Below are 20,572 nucleotides of genomic sequence, written 5' to 3' on the forward strand. Positions count from 1 at the left end.
GTGTTTCTGCGTGCATGTGTGCATGTAAGTGCGCGCGTGTTTGTTTACATGTGTGTTTATGCCTGCATGTGCTGTGGGAGTGTGCACGTGTGTCTAAGTGCACGTGTGTGTGTGGATCTGCGAGCATGTCTGTGTATGAGTGTGTGTGTGTATGTGTGTGTGTGCGCGTGTGTGTGTGTGTGCGCGCGCGCGCGCGCGACGGGTCGTGCGATCTGCGAGGAAGGCATTCCAACGCAGAACAGGGCGGCGGGGGCCTGCTTCTACTCCTCTTCAGTCGATCCCCACTCCTAGGAAACGAGAACTCTGCCGCGCGTGCAGCCAGACGCTTCCTGCAGAGTGTTGGCTCCGCATCGTGGAGGTGCAGGTAAAGGCCAAGCCCGTAAACGCGGCTCCGGGGGCAGCCACATTTCCGCGCCTTCCTAGGACAGCCGGCCAGGGGCGACCTCGGGCGGCGGGTGGGGCGAGGCCGGTGGCGAGCCGGCCCGGCATCCCCGGCCTGTCCCTTTAACCCCGCCGCCGGGCGAGAGCACGTGAGCGGGGCTCCGGGTGGCACCCGGGCGCCGCCGCCGCGGAGGCAGCTGTATTTCGAACGCTGCCTCTGGCCCATGGCCAGGCGCCTTGGCTCGGCGGTCCGCCTGGCCTCCCTCCTCCTCATACTTTTCCTAGGGCGCAGCCCCCTCCCCTTTATCCGCCCACGATTAGAGGTGGGCACTCCCCCCCATCCCGCCGCCCCCTCCCCAAGCGCGCGCGCGCACACACACACACATACACGCACACGCACACACACACACACATACATACACACTCTCATCCCGCTTGAATCCTGGGGCAGGAACTCAGAAAACTTCCAGCCCGGGCAGCGCGCGCTTGGTGCAGGACGCAAGAGCAATCAGCCCGTCCCCCTCCGACTCCCCGGTGCCGCTGCCGCCCGCTCCCGCCACCCGAGGAGGCGCGGTGCCACCCACCGCTCCGTCCCCTGCCCGCGCTCAGTGCCCGACCCGATCCCGGCAGAATCTCCCCATCCTCCCTCTGCTTTCCGACTGCCCAAGGCGCTATTTGTTTTCTCTCTCTTTCTCTTTCTTGCTCTGCGAGCGCAGAGCGAGGGGGAAGAGGAGGAGGAATTCTTTCCCCGCCTAACGTTTCAAGGGACACAATTCACTCCAAGTCTCTTCCCTTTCCAAGCCGCTTCCGAAGTGCTCCCGGTGACCGCAACTTCTGATCCCAAACTGAGAGGGTAGCCTCCCAACTTGAAACCCTCTTTTCCTTCTCCTTCGCTCTCCGCCTCCTCTCGCTACCTCCACCGTCACCTCCACCTCCGGCACCCACCCACCCTGCCGCCGCCACCAGCAGCGCCTCCTTCTCTCCTCCTCCTCCCCTCTTCTCTCTTGTTGGCAGCCGCTGGACGTCCGGTGTTGATGGTGGCAGCGGCGGCAGCCTAAGCAGCAGCAGCCCTCGCCGCACGCCAGCTCTCGCCCAACCCGCCTCGTTCTCCAGCCCTACCTCGCAGTCTCCCGAAAGGTGCTGGGCAGATTCCGGGCGTCAGAGGCGAAGCGGCTGCAGCGGCGGTAGGAGCGGCGGCGGCAGCGGTAGCGGCGGCGGGAGGCAGGATGAGCGCACGCGGTGAAGGCGCCGGGCAGCCGTCCACTTCAGCCCAGGGACAACCTGCCGCCCCGGCGCCTCAGAAGAGAGGACGCGGCCGACCCAGGAAGCAGCAGCAAGTCAGTACGCGGGCGGGGTGCGGGCAGCAGCCCACCTCCGCTCCCTCCGCGAGGGCCCCGCGACCCGCGGCCACCCGAGCGCGGGAGTCCAGCCGCCGCGGCCGCCGCACGCCGCCGCGGGGGCGAGCTACGGAGTCCCGGCGCGAGTGCGCGGCAGAGCCCCGGGCGCCCGCGCCCCTCTGGGCCGGGAGGTGGGAGCCACGGCGGGCGGGCGGCCGGGTGCGGGCTGGAGGCGGGGTCGGGCGAAGCGCGTCTTCGGACTTTCGCTATTGTGCCCGGCCCGAGTGGCGCGGTGTCTCCTGGTGACGGGAAGCGGCCGGGTCCGACAAGCCGGGGCTCGCCAGGCACTTTCCGAGCCGCTTTGCAGTGGCCCGGGGCTTAGGGGTACTCTGGCGGGTCAGGGTTGGAGGGGCTGAAGCCTCGGGGGCCGGAGGCTCTTTCTCCCGCCAACTGGGGCTGCTCGCTGGCCGGGGACTGGCGCGCCGCAGCCGCCCCCTTGGCGCCCTCCCCAAGTTCTCGGTGGCCTGAGACTCGCGCCCTCCCGACAAAGAACTCGTGGGCCCGCCCGGTTCTCCTAGGGCTCTTTAAATGCGGCCGCTGCTGAGGTGTCCCAGGAAAGGGGCTGGCTACAGGAGACCCTGGGTCCCCACGGGATAGGATTAAGTAGTTCAGCCAAGGGCGCGGTGGCAAGCAGTGTCCGAGAGGGTGCACGGTAGCTAGGGTCACTTCCTCGCCAGGCGCCCAGTCCCCCTTTTGCCTTGGGTGCCGCGCCTCAGAGCTGCAGACCTGAAACGTCCTTCTCCAGAGCGAGTGACTGGGGGTTGGGAGGGGACGATCGAGGGGCGCCCGGGACCCCGCGGAGTGGAGGGTTTTGTCTGCGGATGCAACCAATTAAGCGTGTAGCCTGCGCTTGCGGAGCTGCGCGCAGCGCCCGGGGTGGAGGGGTTTTGTTCGCAGCAATTTCCAAGACTCCGCGGGCAAGGATGGAGCGGGACTTGTCTATTGAGAACATTTAAACTCCGCTTCCGTGGGGTTTAAAGCTACTTCTTCGTTCTTTAGCCTTAAAGCGCTTCCTTCATGGCAAATAGGCCTATTAGAAAATAATCCTAGAGTCCCAAAGCTGCCCGAGAGCAAGGTGGGGAAGGCGAACAATGTTTGCTTGCCAGTGCGTTTTAGAAAAACTGCTGTACCTTTTTGAAATCATCAAAGGAAACAAGCCAATCTAGAGGCCCCTGAGTTTTCCCGCTCTGCCCGGGCGACACTTTACATCGCGTTAGGATCCTGTTTTACACCTCCCAGGAAGTCAGTGCCCTTCCCCCCGCTCTTGTTTCCCACACGCCACCCGGCTCACTCTAACTACTAATTGCCCCCCACCTCCAAAAAATAATCCAAAAGAAATTGCAGTGGGGTCTGGAGGTGATTGGAGGTTTTTACCTTTGAGTTAAGGCAGAGTTCACAAAGAAAGAAAAATGTGTCTCCTATGTGTTTGCTCCGGATGTGCCCACTGGAGCTAGTGGTCCCACAGAAGCTTGCAGGAAACCTTCCTCAGAATCTCTAAATAGGATGCGAATTTTCATTGAAGACTTTTATGCATTTTAAGCTAATTCTCATTTAATAACCGAATCTGAATGAGATGTAAATTGATGATTCACTGGATAAATATTTAGAATCTGGAATATTAATCATCGCATTCTCTTAACCACTTGAGTATTTACTACTTGGCACAGACGCCGTTTAAAGTTTTGCTAAACCTATTGATAGTTTCAATTTCTCCTTCCCAGACACTCCCATTCCTCCTTACTACCCACCCCCCATCCCTTTTATTAGTTTTCTTCGGTACACCCCCATAAGGGTTTTCTCAAAAGAAAGTTTTGGAGAAAATATTTATTTTTATCAAAAGACATTTAAATCTAGACTGGAGACCATTCCTACATCTCCAATTGGCAGTGAAGAATTGAAGCAATTACCTAGATAATTCAAGCAAAGCCTCCCACGACAGATTTACCATAATTATTTGGAAATTTCAGGAGGAATGGAGTTATTTTAAGTTGAAGAACTTGGATAATTGCTCCAGTATTTCACTCAGTGTGTTGATTGAGTTATAACTGACCTACAATATAGATATACAGAATGATCAAAAGCCACCTTTTTCAATATGGGAGATTGTTGAAATATTTCTGATGTTAGCTTCATATTTCTGTTGTTTAAAATGCTGGTATAGTGGAGAGTAGTATTTGTGTAAAATGCTTATTATTTCTATGCGTTGCCAAATACACAGCCTTGCATATTTTACACCTTAAAATGTATAACTTTCTTTCTAGAACAAGCAACCTTTGAACAGTCAGCCTTTGTTACCTTTTTCGGGTTGAAATAGAATCTAGCTTTCATATGCGAAATAGAATTTCCTCTATGAATTCTTGGATTACAAGTATAGTTATTTCCCCTTTCTGTAAACTCTGTACCATCATCATCCGTTTATGCTTGAACTGAATGTGTTCCAACAGTTCTGTTGAGCAGCACAGGCAGAAAATACAACTATAGAGTCAGGGTCAATTTCTTTCAGCCATTCTTGCCACAGCAGCATTTTTTTTCCCCCCGAAACTAGGAGCCAACCGGTGAGCCCTCTCCTAAGAGACCAAGGGGAAGACCCAAAGGCAGCAAAAACAAGAGTCCCTCCAAAGCAGCTCAAAAGGTGAGATTTCTTACGTCCTCCCAACTTTCTCAACGCCCAGAGGAACCTCCCTGTAATTTTCCCATTCTAGATCCGCACCTAAGGATTTCTCCCAAGTGGGTAACCCAAGACTCATTTCCTACCTTTAATATTGGTGAGATTTTCAAGCAGATACTTAGTATAAAAAGTTCATGAAGATGCTTACAGTGCTGTTTTTAAACAATCACCAAATAATAAGAAACTTAAAACGGAGATGGGAGGGGGAGGTGGGGGAGTGGAGAATGAACAATTAAGATTTGCACCAGTTGTGAAATAGTTAAAAACAAATCAGAGCTATAGATTTTGTCTGGTGGCGAAGTTTTTGCAATTTCCTTAAAAAATAATAAAGATTAATTTACTTTGTGCTTATTTACATGATTATTGGAAAACCAAATCCCACTATTAAAGTTAAGTACTTTGCCAAATAGATGATAATTAGAAGTAAATCCAATTATGGGATTCTGGAAAAAAATTTTCACTAATTTTACTGCTTTAAATGTGCTGATAAAGTACCTTGTTTGTTTACAATAAACCTACAATATAATATATCATAATCTCTCAAAAGGCTTTCCACCTCAGGTGATAGAGAAATGTTCCGAATAGGACAATGAGAAATATTTTAAACAAGTATTTGACTCATTTATTGTATATTTTTGGGCAGGATAGAACCCAACCAAGTGTAATTTCCAGTGTTTTTCTTTATAAATTTTAAATTGCAGTTTAAAAACTTCATGTTTGGTGGTATTTGAGCTAACAAAGAAGAAATATCTCAGGATCAATGCGTAGACAGAGAAGGGAAGGTGAAGATAAAATTCACATTTTTTAAACTTTACAAATAAATCAGAAAAAAAGTTTCTGTATTTTATTTGTGGGTTTGTATGCTCGTTAAAAACAAAGGTTCAAAATTCAGAAGTAAGTTTTGATATATCTTTACAGTCGATTTGAGTACACCATGTACAGTATTTGTTGAAAATGACTGTATGCTCATCTCTTGAGGATTAATGTTTTGTGTGGTTTTCTCTGTGAGTGTGAGCACCTACCATATTATATTTGATAGTTTTCAGTGTTGTAGACTTCCATAGCAACCAGTGATACATATAAAGTTATTTAGGGAGCAACTATGAGTTCTTCTCTGTTTTGTTTTAACAGTCTTGAACAGAGTTGAAAGGGCAGATTTCTGATATATTTAAATAGAACTGCTTCTCAGAGTGAAGATTTAATTGTACTCATATTTAATCACTAAACATTGAAGTAGCTCTAAATTATCTTGTCATTTAAAAGTGCCTGTGTAATCTGATATTACTAATATGAATACTTACTATTTGTTTTTTTACCTGCTTTATTCAATTTTAAAAAAGGGCCAATTTAACATAGGGTTTTTTTTTGTTGCATTAAGTTAATTTTATCTTACTTTTACTCTAATGGAATGGCAAAGAAATATCTTGGTAGCTAGCTGACAAACATTTAAACTATGATGTAATTGCTCTGAAAAATGCATCATAACATCTCCCAGGAAGAAATCTGTAAATCTCATCATAAATAAATTATTTAAAATTCAATACAAAAAAAGGGAAAATGAATTACCTCTCATATTTTACTGTATTACTCTTTTTTTGGAACGAGTAAAAAGGTGCTTCCATCACCTTCTCTTCAGTTTGAAAAGTTTGCCACTGACTAGCAAAATCTTTATTGACAAAAGGAAAGCTGAGACTTGTGCCTAATTTACCACCTAAAGCAAAATAACAAAAAGTTGGTTTCTTCCCAAGTAAGGTTTGACTTATTTTTAGTTACTTTGGTGATAGGCATTTATAAATGACCCTTAGGCTATTCATCTTTCTGATAATTCTTCATGTGTATGCACATAGTATTACAACTTCCAAAACAGAAGTAGGCTTTCTTTTTCCGAAAGAAATTTTTCTCTGAAATCTTTCATTCTTCCAGACAAAATTATTTCACACAATTCTGTTATAAAAGTCCCCTTTCTAATAAAAATGGATACGTATTTTTGCTCAGAACCTGACTGTTACATTTCTTCAGTTTTATAAATTACGCTTCATCTGGAGAAGATAACACTTTGCAAAATAATGAATGACACTGATGAATTGTTCATGGCATGTGTAAACTTAAGGTATTTTCACTTTCGAATTGGTATTTATTGAGTTTGCTACTACCCTATGTAAACATGATTATCAAACATATATTTGTTTATTAAACATATGTTGTATTCTAACAAAACATATTTTTGTTAGGACTTTGAAAAGTTATCTTTTTTAGAAAAAGTTACATTGTTCATAACATGCTAGACTGACCAGAGTAGAGATGAGAAGTCTTCTATGATTAATAAATTGGGAATTCTCCTGCAAACTGAGACTCACCAAAATGGAAACTATATAACAAAACCTGGTAAGTATATAAGAGAACAGAACTCTAAAATTAGAGGAGATACAGTGTACACTGGGATACTGATGATGTTGTATGTTTAAAATTTCTTGCTGCTTGGAGTTTCTTTACTTACAAAGTTTGTGTTTGGACCCAGTAACTGGCCTTGGGGCATTTGAAAACAAAACTGCTTGTTGGAAAATTAGCAGTGTGACACTTGACAATGCATGAGGAAAGTTGCAAGACCAAGTGGAGGACTACTAAATTAGCAATCACTTTAATTTCAGGTCATATTCAATATAAACTTGATTTGTGTAATATATAAAACAAACATTTATAAAAACATAATTTGTTATGCCTGGAACTTTTGGAAGAGAAGATAATTATTCTTCACTTTGCTTCTATTCCGTTATGACAAATTCCCATGGATAACCATTATGTAGAAATTCTAGTTATTCCTAAGAACACCAATCTGAGTGCTCAAAGTTCATCCCTGAACCAGTTTCATATTGTTATCTTAATAAAAGAAATCAGAAGTTAATGTTTTCCTGAATAAATAATTTATTCGTGTGAGTATGTGTGTGTCTGTGTGTGTGTCTTGACCCTTTTATTTATGTCTTAGTTTGAGGTATACCTGTGACCAGTTGGCTCTTAATTTCCTTTTTGTTTTATTTTGTTTTCCTCTCCTGTTTGTGCTGGATGGAAATACTTTGTATTTTCACATTTCTCATGTTTGGAGAGAAGAAAGATACCATCTCCTTTATGTTTAGTTTAGGGTTTTTGTTGTGCCTGTTTAATGAGAGAACACTGGAGGGGTTTCTTTCACTAATTCTCCAGTTTTTAAGGTCACAAGTCAAATTCATCTGTAAGTCAGGCCAATTGTCATTCAGGTACTTTTAGGGAAAAAAAAAATTCTGAGATTGAATTAATTTTAATAGGAAGAATTGCGTATAAAAAAGATCTCAGGTGTGAGATAGCCCTACTTCATGATATCACAGATTTGCTTGAACTTCCTTTTGACTTTAGGTTGTAGTGAAGAGAAATAAAGAGCAAAGTACAAAATGAAAATACCATCTAGGTAAAGTATACTTCAAATAATGTGTTCAGGCAGACACCTAATTTATATTTTCCACTTGCCTAAACAAAGAAGACTTGATACGAATTGGATACTATAGAGGAAGATTTGTGCTCCTTTTCTAATCATGTTCCTAGGAGGTTGGTTGATTTTTCACAAATGATTACTAACACCAAGCACAGATATTTTAGGATGAGAGAATGGGTTTTCCTCACCATTTCAGTTAAATATTAGCGCATAGATGCGGAGCAAGGACATGATTTTTTACGGGATATAGTAGGTCGAGCTGAAGAGGGGAACCAAAGGCATCGTTATAGGTAAGTCAGGGAAAGATGGTATAGGCAGTTGTCATACAATTCCAGCCTATGGCGTCTATGTTACTAGTACGAGTTATTTTGAGTTCCTCTGTGTTTTTATGGGCAAGTAACTTCCACTGGGACTCAGGGCTCTATCTAAGCATACAGATAAATCCAGTCAGGTGGAATTATGTAAAGCCCAACTGTTGTCTCCATTATCTTGGTATTTTAGGCTGTCTTACCTAAACAGTTGACTCTTTTTTTTTTTTCACTTAACTTTGCCAGAGAGGACCGAGCCTTAATGTATATCAGTAAATTCTCTCTCACAATGCCTTTGAGTCATCGTAGATTATGATCCAAATATGGAAGATTCAAATACATTTGAGTTATTTTCTGAAATCACTTTACTTCAAGGAACCCAGAGATCTCATTCTTTGCCAGTTATTCTTCTGAACTTTTTCATCGAAAGCCCCTCATTACTTTGACTGACTTCCAGCTCTGGTTCATTTTTATCTCAAGGTCTCAACAGATCATTTTGCTCAAGAGAACATAACAGATTGGTATTCTGTTGCATTTCAGTTCTTTTTTGAGACTAGATGGATGCTGAAGAGCATTTTATGTCAGTTAAATCATTCAGACCCATCTTATCTTGTTAGCTGACTTTCTGCAGTTTCCAGAGCTTGCTCTGGAACCATATAGCTTGGCACAAGGGTGGAACAATGAATTTTATATCCTAGATGCTGAGAATTTTAGCTCTGAATTTTTATAGTGCCAACCAGGAGAAAAAGGTGAATGGAGAACTGATTCCATTTTAGGCTGCTGCTTTATTATTCTATATTGCTTTAATCCACTGAACAACGCTGAATGGCATCTTCTAAATGATTTAGCAAGGAGTAGTCACAGCCATTTTTTTCTCCAGGATGATGTAGGGAGTAGTTTGCTCGGAAGGTCGCCCTTATGAACTCTCATATCATTGCTATTGATTTTTCTGATTACAAAGGAGGGAGAGGAACAGTTAAAGAGGAGAATCCTAAACTTTGAAAATAACTTTTCCTGTTATTTTGGCCTTGGCTTTAATTTCATGTTTGTATAGGTGAAGACAGGCATGTGTAAATAATGACATGGGAGTTGACAACAAGGACTTCCTTGGGGAAAATGAGCATGAACTACAATGGATGACAGAATTCACTTTTATTTCTTTTTTGGAAAATATGTAGCGATGGCAAACTTGTAATGTCTTTTAAAGACTAAAAATAGTTGCATGTACAGTTTGGAAACCCATAGAACTAGATGAGCAAAAAGGTGAAGTGACAATTACTTAACATTTAATGTGACTGATTAGTCCAGTTGATTTTGATGCCAGTGCACATTGATTTACACTCTTTATATTTTTGAAAGAGCTACTAAAAGAAATAAAATGTGACTCTACACTGTTTTTCGATGGCTCCCTATGCTCTAAAGTCAGCAGGTCTTAGTCATATATACATATACATGGAAAGATACATGAAAACAAAGCCAGGTACTACTAAGCCCAAATCTTTTTCTAGCTCTTTTGTGTGTGTGTGTATACAGATGCACTGATTGATTTGGAGTGGGGCATTCTGGTTTTTATGCATTATCACAGTATGATGTGAGCATTTAGAATAGCAAAAAATTAATAGCTATCTAAATTTGACCCAGAAGTCAGAACTGGCTAATGCGCTTGGTTCCCAATCTCAGCTCTTGTCTATGTCTTTATAGGAAACTTGGAAATATTTTACTTTTAACTACTCATTTGATTTCCACCCTAGAAGTTTTTTAAAAAATTTCCCCATGGCTACTTCATTTTGTACGGGACTGTCTCCCAGAAGAACAGACCCTTTATTGCCTTGAAATCAGATGGGGTCTCAGTTCCACCACTTAAGAACATGGGCAGATTGCTTAATCGCCCATATAAACAGGGGTAGTAATAGCTGCCCTACTTAAATAAGATAATGCTCAGAAAATCACTCAGTACTTTGACTGGAAACTTACAAAATTGGGAGGTACTCCTTTTAAGGGTAACATTTTAAAATATGGAGGGAGTTAAGAAATTACATTTGACTACCTACTAAATGCTGTAGCTTTTGTCAGGCTTACCTTCCATATACATTAGCTCCTTTAATCCTTTGATGTAGGCATTATGGTCTTCATTTCACAAATGAGAAAACTGTGATTCAGAGATGTAAACTGTGACATGTCTAATGTTCAGCTCCAGTAAATGGGAGTACCTGGGCTTGAGTTCAAATCTAATTCTAAAGCTTATGATCTTTCCACTGTTATGCGGTGTCAAATATCTCATAAAGTATTTGCTACAAGGTAGATTATGTTTTCTCCAGTAACCAGAAATGTAGGTTGTAAGTTAGGTTTTGAGAAATCTTCGGAGGGGAGTTCACTACAAGCTTATAAAGGGATTGGCAATATGTGCTTACTGCAACCCATTCCTGGCCCCCAAATAAACCAGAAGGCTATGACGTTGGAGATCATGGCACACCCAGAAGTTGTTTTATTTGTTAAACGAAGGGGCTGGATGAAATGTCTTCTAAAGCCCTACCAAGCTGTAGAATTCTAAAGGTGAGAGGGAAACAACAGGGAAACACACAGGTGATATAAACACCAGTGTTTCTTTCTTTCCTTCCTTCATGCAATAATTATGCAGTGAGCACATCTTATGCACCAGACACTAATGCTAAGCACTGTTTCCAAGATCAAGAGTTCTATTTGCTAGATGAATTTCCTTTTTTAATTAATTTTTTAGTGCTCATACATTTAAGAGCCTGGAGTACCAAAACTTCTTAGAGAAAGATATAATTACATTTCCCATTTAATAGTCTCCCCAATCCTCATGAACTTGCTTCTAAAGCATCTTATAAAATTAAATACACAGTTCTGAACTTACACTTTTTTTAAAAGGCAAAAATAAGAATGAAGACAAGCCAGGAGGGAATAATACTTTTAACATATGATCGTTGCAGACGTTAGTATAACAGGGCTGATAATAGTCTGAAATTCAGTTCTTACAAATGCAGAATTCCCACCCTCTCTCCCTACTCCCCCGCCCTGAGATAAGCAGTAAGTACTCAGAATAAGTTATTGTCTGAATTATACATGGGTTTGTAGTGTGGAACCAAATTCCACTCTGGCGAAGGAAAACCAAATATACACTTACACAGTATTGCATATGTTAACATATTAAAAACAAAACAAGCCCCCGAAATGTTTTGTTTTCTATTGAAAAATAATATTCCGAAGAGCATTAAACACAGGGAAAAAAGTTAAAGCCAGTGTTTTCCAATATGTAAAATTCCTGGATCTATGCTGGTTCACGAAGGAAAATCCTAACTGGTTTTGCAGCTTTTGTGAAGTTTGATCAGAATGATTAAATAATGTGGGTTTTAAGGAACAATGAAAACCTCCCAGATCGACGACACACAGCACAGCTAATGTGTTTCTTCTAGATGTCGTCTCAGAAGAGGGTTTCAGTTTACATGTAATACTGGCCCCAAGACCAAGGAGCAAGTTTGCTTTTAACAAGTCCAAGTGATAATCGTGATATTTTGCCCTTTAGTTAATGGTGCGAATTTTATTTTTGAATAGACTTTTTGTAAATGGGAGGCTCGTTTTTAAGTCCTCTTGTTTGCAGGGCTTTCTCTCTCTTATGAGAGGTTTGCTTTCTCTAACTTTAAAATGCAGTGAAACCCTCTTAGAAGACAACCCTCTTTTTAACAGACTTTAGATACACCCGGATCACGTCATGGCCCCGGTACATAACCACCATACAGAAAAGCCTGGTGTAGCACTGTTAGCTTTTAAGATCAGCAGTCTCCTACTCTCAACCCCACCTACAATCCCCATGCCCATTAGAAAGGATTTCTATCTTCCATGTTTGTATTATTTACTACTGAGTAAACTGTGCAACCTTACAGTTGCTCCTAAAGGGTAAATCAGACACTACTTCTGTATTAGGGAATTTTGTACTCATATAACTCGTGATGTACTAGCCAGAGGGTCTCTTAAGAGCTTCATTCTTAAGGTGATCTATGGGTGTAATGGAATATTTGCATTGATTGAACCTTCTATGAGATTGGACTAATTTAAAGGAAAACTTCCCCTTTAAGAGTTCCATCTGGTTAGGAGTGAAAGAACATTTATTGAGCACCTCATTTACGGCAGCCACTTCACTCCTCACTCCTCACCGGAGGTGTTATCTCCATTTCACGCCTGAAACCAAATTAAGGTTTTCAGGGACCTGCCCAAAGTCATAAAGCTAACATGGCGGAGCAGGGATTTGAATCTAAGCTTTCCAAAGTGGAATCTGTGTTCCTTTTGAGATCTCCCTCTCTCCCTGAGACAACACTCAGAAAGAGGGTGTGATTCACTGGGCCCTCCTGGCTTTCACTTAATTTAACTCATGCCCTTATGACCGAAGGTAAGACAGGACCACTAACCCTTGACAAGGAATGATTCCTTTGTGGAGCCATTCAAAGTAGTAACCCCTACTACTATGATTCAGAGTGCCCAAATCTGACTCTTAGGTGGAGCTGAGGCAGTGACAATTTTCGTTAACTAAAATATCTCCTCATAGCAGCAAATGCATGTAACCTAAAGGGAGGTAGCGTTGTCAGGACAGTGAGAGCCCTGGCTTCAGAGTCCAACAGAACTGGGTTCCAATCCCAGGCTTGCCATTTACCAGCTTTGTGTGTGACCTGAGTTATTCAGCTAGCCTTTCTAAGACTTAATTGCCCGTTTGCAAACTAAGAGAAATAATAACAGCTACCTTACATGGAGGGCTGTTGTAAAGATTAAAATAACACATGCGAATGACTTAGCCCAGTGCCTAGGGTATTTTAAATGCTCAATAAATGTGAACTAACATTATAATCATACAAAGTTTGGGTTAATTCATGGAACCTGTTAGATAGGTCAGGAAGATATTTGGTGAGAAATCTTGTGACATAAAAATCTTATTTTGTCTATGTACCTGTGTATCTTTGTATCTCTCTGTGTATCTATCAATCTGTCACCTATCTCCATCTATTTTTACCAGATTGAAGGGAGAAAAGAGAGTCATTTGGCAGTGTAGACAGTTATAATAGGTAATTTTAGTATCGTTGTACCAAGTACTTGCTGCTAACCCAGGTAACAAAAGTAAAATGCAAAATGAGTTATCCTGGCTCAGGTTACCTGTATTTTTGTGTTTATATAGCCTTGAGATGATTCTCATACACAGAAGAGGATGTACTAAGTTTTCTTTACTCTGAAAATGGAAATTATAAACATGTATTTTTTTTTTTTTGGCTGTGTTGGGTCTTTGTTGCTGTGCGTAGGCTTTCTCTAGTTGCAGTGAGAGGGGGCTACTCTTCGTTGCGGTGTGTGGTCTTTTCATTGCAGTGGCTTCTCTTGTTGCAGAGCACAGGCTCTAGGTGCGTGGGCTTCAGTAGCTGTGGCACACGGGCTCAGTAGTTGTGGCACACGGGCTTAGTTGCTCCGCGGCATGTGGGATCTTCCCAGACCAGGGATCAAACCCGTGTCCCCTGCATTGGCAGGCGGATTCTCAACCACTGCGCCACCAGGGAAGTCCCTATAAACGTGTATTTTTATAGAAAGTGCATGTGATATGTGTGTGTTGGTGTATTTGGGGATTGGAGTAGGCGTGATAAACACAGGGAAATTATAATATTAAAATTTTACTCAAAAGGGAAAAAAACAACTGTGATACCAGAAAAATCTTCTGTGAAGTAAAGCAATGAACAAACTGTTAAGATAGTTAGAAATATATTCATGTCAGGTTTGTGTTGAGTGTGGAATTGTTAATTGTTAATAATATACATTGTTTATTAATTATTATTTTTAGCATCCCTTGTTTCCATCTCAGAGAAAAACATTGATGATTTCAGCTAGCTTTTTTTTTCTCTCTCTGCTTTGGGTGAACTGATTGACAGGTGTTTGTTTGGGGCAAGGAATAGGAAATTAACTATGTAGAAGTGTGCTAATATTTGTTTTTTTGAGTTAGAAGCCTATATATTTTCACTCACATTTAGATTTGCTTTGCCTAACAATGTGGGTAGAAGTGGTTTGTAAATTGTACAGTAATATATCAATGTTAATTTTGGTAATTTTAGTTGTGATATGGAAAGAAAAATCATCATTTAAGAAACATTAATTTTCTAAAAGTCTCCTTTACATAATTATGGATATGTGGGAATAATTTTTTTTAATTACAGGTAGAAATAAGGGCAAAATGGCTTTTAAAAAGCATTTTCATGCATTTCAGAGATTACTCCAGGGGAGTCTGTTAGGGTGAGGGCTGCATAGATCTCTCTCTGCATCATGCAATGAAAAATGGAGAAGATGAACCTTCAAGGAGAAAGAGATTCTTAAAGCAATCTTAATACCTTATCTGCAAACCAGAACATTCTTACTTGAAATGTGTCCCTTGGTGCAGCACTGATAAGAAATGTCAGGTAGGAAACGATATAACTTCCTTTTTCATTTTGCAGAAAGCAGAAGCCACTGGAGAAAAACGGCCAAGAGGCAGACCTAGGAAATGGGTGAGTAGTAAGATAAAATTTCTGTTCTTTTTTAGTACTGAAAAATTTCTGTTTTTTTTTTTAATAAATGACTTTTATTTTATCGATTCCATGAATTTCTAGCTTCTGATATGACGCATCTTTGAAAGGGTTAAGGCAAGAAGCATATTATCACCACCTCTTACCCTCAGGCTCCAGGAGTTTCCTCAAAACACTTTTCTTTCCTGGGAGTGTCTCCTTTTTCTATCTCTTATCAACATGAAAAGAGTCTCCACTCTTCCTTCAAATGGGGTAACAATGAGATGACTTGTTCCCTGGGTTGAGTAACTAAGGTTAAAGGGTATTATGAAACATTGGAAGTTGATTACAAATGGTGATAAAATTCAGATGAAATGTGTATGAGGTAACTTTTTAACTCTTTCTTTTCATTTCTTTTTGTTGTTGTTGCCGGGATGGTTTGGCCTTGGAAATACCTCATTTTCTAGGTGGTTTGTGTTTTCCTTTTCCCGTTGCCTTTGTTAGGAAACCAGGTTTTACGCACCGGTTTTTCTTGCTTCCCTTAGTAGTGATTCTTACATACTGACGGTGGCTTCCATGCAGGTGTACCTGACCCCATAGGCACACAGATCCTGTATCTTTCTGAGGCCAGAAATTCACTGACCACTGAAGAGCTTTGTTAATTTTACCACTTGAACCTGGTTCTTTATGCTGCTACATTACCATGTTCTTCTGGTCTGTCTTTCCCACTGACCGAGGAAAAAAGTCTTAAAAACGAATAAAACCATTTCTCAAGAAAGATGAGGGCATCCTCTCTACCCTGGGTCATCTATGATGGCATCTTTGGCCTTGCTTTTCTCTCTTCCATGGTTCCATCTTCATGCTTCATCTTTTTCTGAAGTCCCTTTGCTGCTCTGCTGGATTGTATTTTCCTGTTAGTTTCCATTCTTCTCTCCTCCAGAGTTCTGCATCCCTTTCTATTTATACTTTGGTATTGCCTTTCATTCAATTTATTCATCTTGTATTTTTTTCCCTCTGCTCAACATGTGTTGGGATTAGATTTCTTAGCACAAGGAAATGGGGATGATCTTTAGATTAAAAACATCTCAGTGTTACAGTGTGACCTTAAAGTAAGAGCATTTTATTCAACCTTCTGGTCAATAAATGAATTCTCTCCAAACTTACCCACCAGGTGGTGATCATCTAGACTGCTTGATTACCTTTAATGTTAGGAAACTCACGTCCTCTTAAGGCTGCCTCTTCTTTCCTGGAAAGCTCTGAACTTTAGAAAACACTTCCATCTGACTCCCTGTAACTTCTGTTCACTGTTCCTAGGCCTCCCTCCTGGGAATATACAGAGTAATTGTTATTACTTTTACTTGTGATAGCTCTTCAGATATTTGAAGGCAATTAACATATACCATTTGTTCTCTTTTCTGATTTGAATATCTCTAAGCCTTTCAGCTTTTTCCCACGAAGGAACATTCTTCTTCTTCTCCTCTGAGTATGCTTGTTTTTTTTTTTGTCTTTTGTAATATGTCACCCAGAACTAAGTATCATATTCCAGGTGTGGGCTCCATAACCAATGGGTTTATTACCTCTCTTGTTAGACATATGGTTCCAGTTACCTATTACTGTTTCATCAACCACCCCAAAACTTAATAATGTAAAAAAACAAAACAACAAAAAAGCTCAGATTCTTTGGGTCAGGAATATGGACAGGGCACAACGGAAAGGCTTGTTTCTGCTTCAGGATGTCCTAGGGCCTCAGCTGGGAGGACTCAAGCAGCTGGGCGTTACCTCTCATGCTTGGGGTAGAATTTGGAGGCGTCTTTACTCACAGGTGCTTTTGCAGAATTGGCTGGAAGTCTGGGTGCATCTGGGGGTGTCCTGTGGAGCACCCACACACATGGCCTTTCTAACTTGGTGGTCTCAGGGTGGGAAGTCAGCCTTCTGACATACACTCAGGGCTCCCAGAGAGGGTGTTTTCCCAAATGAGGAGAAAACTGCAAGCAAGGCCTTTTTTGACCTAGTGTCAGAAGTCAAAAAGTCCTATTCCATTATACTCTAGTGAGCACAGTGTTGACTAAATTGGTATTGGCATACATATCAAATATAGGTCTGCCATTTTCTAAGCATCACAACTAAAAGGACATCGTATCCCATTGAACTCATCATTAAGAGAAACCTATATAAACTTTCTTATAGGCAACAGAATAGGAAATAGGTAAGTTCTTTGAAGTCATGAGATTAATGTTGCTAAAATGAAATGAAACGCATTGTAAGCAAATACAGTGAGATTTAACCAGCACTCAGCTTCCATCAATTGTCCCCCAACCCAGCTTTATTGAGATGTAATTGACATATAACCTTGTGTAAGTTTAAGGAATACAGCGTGTTGATTTGACTTATGTATTGCAAAATGATTACCACAGTGGCATTAGTTAATACCTCCATCATCTCACATAATTACCATTTCTTTTTTTGTGGTGAGAACATCTAAGATCTATTCTCTTAGCAACTTTCAGGTAAATAATACTGCATTGTAAACTATAATCACCATGCGAGATCCCCAGAGCTTACTTTATGACTGGGAGTTTGCACCCTTTGACCAATATTTCCTCATTCCCTCCGCCCACCCCAACTCCCCCCAAGCCCCTGGCAACCACCATTCTACTGTCTGTTTCTATACATTTAGTATTTATAGATTCCACATATTAAGTGATAGACAGTATTTGTCTTTGTCTGACTTATTTCACTTAGCATAATGTCCTCAAATTTCATCATGCAAATGGCAGGACTTCCTTTTTTCTCTGGCTGAGTAATATTCCATGGTATATGTCCACCACATTCCCTTCAGGCACTTATCCGTAAATGGACTCTTAAGTTCCATATCTTGCCTCTTAACTGGTCTTCCTACCTTTCACCTTTTCTACCTTTGGCTCTCCTATGTTTGCCAGTTAACCTGCATAGGGTACAGTCACATCACTGCTCTTCCTAGAAACTTTCTATGGATCCACAGCTGGCCACTGAATTGATTACAACCTTCCCTAGCTCTTCGAAGTCCCCACAGTTTATACCCACCTCCCTTTATGCCTTTATTTCCCACCACTCATCCTCACACAGCCGATGTTTCAGCCAAGCTGGAATAAAATATGTAGTAGTTAAAGGATCTCTATGTGTTTAATTTTCTCAATGGATTCTTGCTCATTTGGGGGATATCTGGATTCCAGGCACCTGATCTTCATGCTGAATAAGAAGCCCACGTGAAGCACCCACCACAAATCCCTTGCCTTTCTGGGAATAATTGGGCCATCTTCATTGACCCTCATGATTTCTAGTTTTTACTGGCTGTGAGAATGGAAAATATTGTGTAGCTAATTGTTATAAGACCCCGATTTGTTCCCCAAAGAAGAGTTGTTCTACTTAGAAAAGGAAATAGAAGGAAATTGTGTATTTTTTTTCTAGACAGCGTGTTTCCTTTTTGCTTATATATATTCTGTTGGGTAGAGTGTGCGGCCAGTCACAGCAAGGCATTCAGTTCAAGGGCATTCTTTACTGGAAAGCTTGTACTAAAGAAATAAATTATTGCATTTTCCATAGGAAATGAGCCTTGTACTTTACAGTAAGTTCAATTCTTTCCAACAGTGTCATTCACTGATTTCCTTATATTAGAGATATATTTTTGAACTGACAGGATTTACTAGGTACAGGGCCTACAAGCCAAACTGGTCCCCTTTTATTCTTCTAGGTGGTTTTGTTTTATAAAGTTCTTTTGCTTTTAAAAAGAAGTCTTGTACATTTTATGGTGTCATGTAATAGGGCTGGAAGAAGATATCTACCTTGTAACCCTCTCATCTGATGTGACTGGGATCAGTACTTGGTAGGTTACTCCAAAGTTGATTAACCAAAAGTATGTGGACATAGGAAAGAAGTTTGTGCCAGTCTTGCTTCTGCAGGGGATGGAGTGTTGACTAATCCAGTGAGGACATTAACTAGATTTTGGTTAAGAACACTTCTCTTATTTACTTTATTCCCCTTTGTTTTTTTGGTTTTTTTCTGAGTTTGAATCAGATTTCAGATCTATTATTTTGATGAGTTGCTTTGGACTTTCACATTTTTTTGGTCTGGACGAGGTGAGAGGTAAAGGAAGGAGAGAGAAGAGGGACGTAACTTTTCTACTGGTCTTAGAGTCGGGAGCTCAGGATCTGGATTCAGGTGGCTTGGGTTCAAATTCTGGCCCATCACTTGACTAACTAGAATCTTCAGCAAATTACATGACCTTTTTAAAAGCACTTTTAAAAATTATTTTAACTGAGGTATAGTTGATGTACAATATTATATAAGTTTTAGGTGTATAACATAATGATTCAAAATTTTTAAAGGTTATACGCCATTTATAGTTATTATAAGATATTGGCTATATTCCCTATGTTGTACTATCTATCCTTGTAGCTTATTTATTTTATTCACAGTAGTTTGTACCTCTTAATCCCCTACCCCTATCTTGCCCCTCCCCCCTTCCCTCTTCCCACTGGTAACCACTATTTTGTTCTCTATATCTGTGAGTCTATTTCTTTTTTGTTATATTCACTAGTTTTATTTTTTAGATTCCACATATAAGTGATATCGTACAGTATTTGTCTGTCTTTATTTCACTTAGCACAATACCCTCTAAAACTTCATTCATTTTTATGACTGAGTGATGTTCCATTGTGTATATATAGGGGTGTGTGTGTGTGTGTGTGTGTGTGTGTATACACCATGTCTTCTTAATCCATTCATCTGTTGATGGGCACCTAGGTTGCTTCTATATCTTGGCTATAATAAATAATGCTGCTCTGAACATCGGGGTGCATGTATCTTTCTGAATTAGTGTTTTCATTTTTTTTTTGGATAAATACCCAGGAGTGGAAATGCTGGGTCATACAGTAGTAATGTTTTCAGTTTTAAAGGTCCAATTTCCTCCTCTTTAAGAAGGTGGTAAGAGTGGTACATTTCTAATAGCATCGTGTGAGGATTAAATAAGGCAGTGATGCAAAGGGCTTAATAGAAGGCCTGGCACATAGTAAGTGCTCAAGAAATGTTTAACATTATTATTAATTCCACTGTACAATTTCATGTAGATATCACTGACAGCCTAAACCCTAATAGCTTATAGCTACCTGTAGCTACACATGGAGTGAGGTGACAGTTGTGCATCAAACTCACCGAGTACCCTTGGCGGTATCATTATATCTTCACTATATCTATGCTGAATATCATCAAGTTTAAGACTTGCTTATAAATAATACGAAGGTACATTTTAAATCTATTTGTAGTTAAGGAAAATTATTTATTTATTTATGGCTGCACTGCGCAGATCGAACCTGTGCCCCCTACAGTGAAAGCGTGGAATCTTAACCACTGGAGCTTCAGGGAAGTTCCCAAGGAAGAAAATTTAAATTGCAACTTATAAGCTTTCTAACTGTAGAGGTTCATGCCATGTGTTGTTCATCAATTTGGAAAGTAGTATTTCTGGTGTGTGCCTCAATAGGCACATGCAGAGATGTTCTGGCCTCTTAGAACCTATATAGATTTCAGTTAGTCAGTCCTTCTGCCAGTTGAAACTAGGCATTTCATATTTATTTGCATTTCTCGATTTTGGCTTTAGAATGGAGCCCATCACGTAACTGATTTAGCGATGGAAAATATTTGGAAAAAGTTTTAGAGAGTAGAGCTAAGGCTCAAGAAAATACAGTGCAGTAATAACAATGTTAACCTTGTGTATGAAATGCTCCATCCAGATGTTGCTTAGTGAAGCAGCCAGTGCTTCTGGAGGAAAAGAAGGAAGGACAGAATAATAAAGA

The 20,572-nt window shown here is 41.1% G+C and overlaps 1 protein-coding gene across 1 annotated transcript in view; it reads left to right on the forward strand.

Annotated features, from left to right (window-relative positions):
- The first annotated feature begins 815 nt into the window (after nt 1-815).
- Nucleotides 816-20,572, forward strand: part of HMGA2 (high mobility group AT-hook 2) — a 139,101-nt gene continuing 119,344 nt past the window's right edge. The window contains exons 1-3 of the mRNA XM_027106941.1: nt 816-1,718; nt 4,324-4,410; nt 14,697-14,747. Of these exons, the coding sequence (XP_026962742.1) occupies nt 1,608-1,718; nt 4,324-4,410; nt 14,697-14,747 (249 nt within the window). The 5' untranslated portion in view covers nt 816-1,607. The remainder of the gene's footprint in view (nt 1,719-4,323; nt 4,411-14,696; nt 14,748-20,572) is intronic.

Source organism: Aethalodelphis obliquidens, unplaced genomic scaffold (genome assembly GCF_003676395.1).
Source record: "Aethalodelphis obliquidens isolate GAN/ISIS:26980383/991018 unplaced genomic scaffold, ASM367639v1 scaffold8, whole genome shotgun sequence".
Lineage (NCBI taxonomy): Eukaryota > Metazoa > Chordata > Mammalia > Artiodactyla > Delphinidae > Aethalodelphis > Aethalodelphis obliquidens.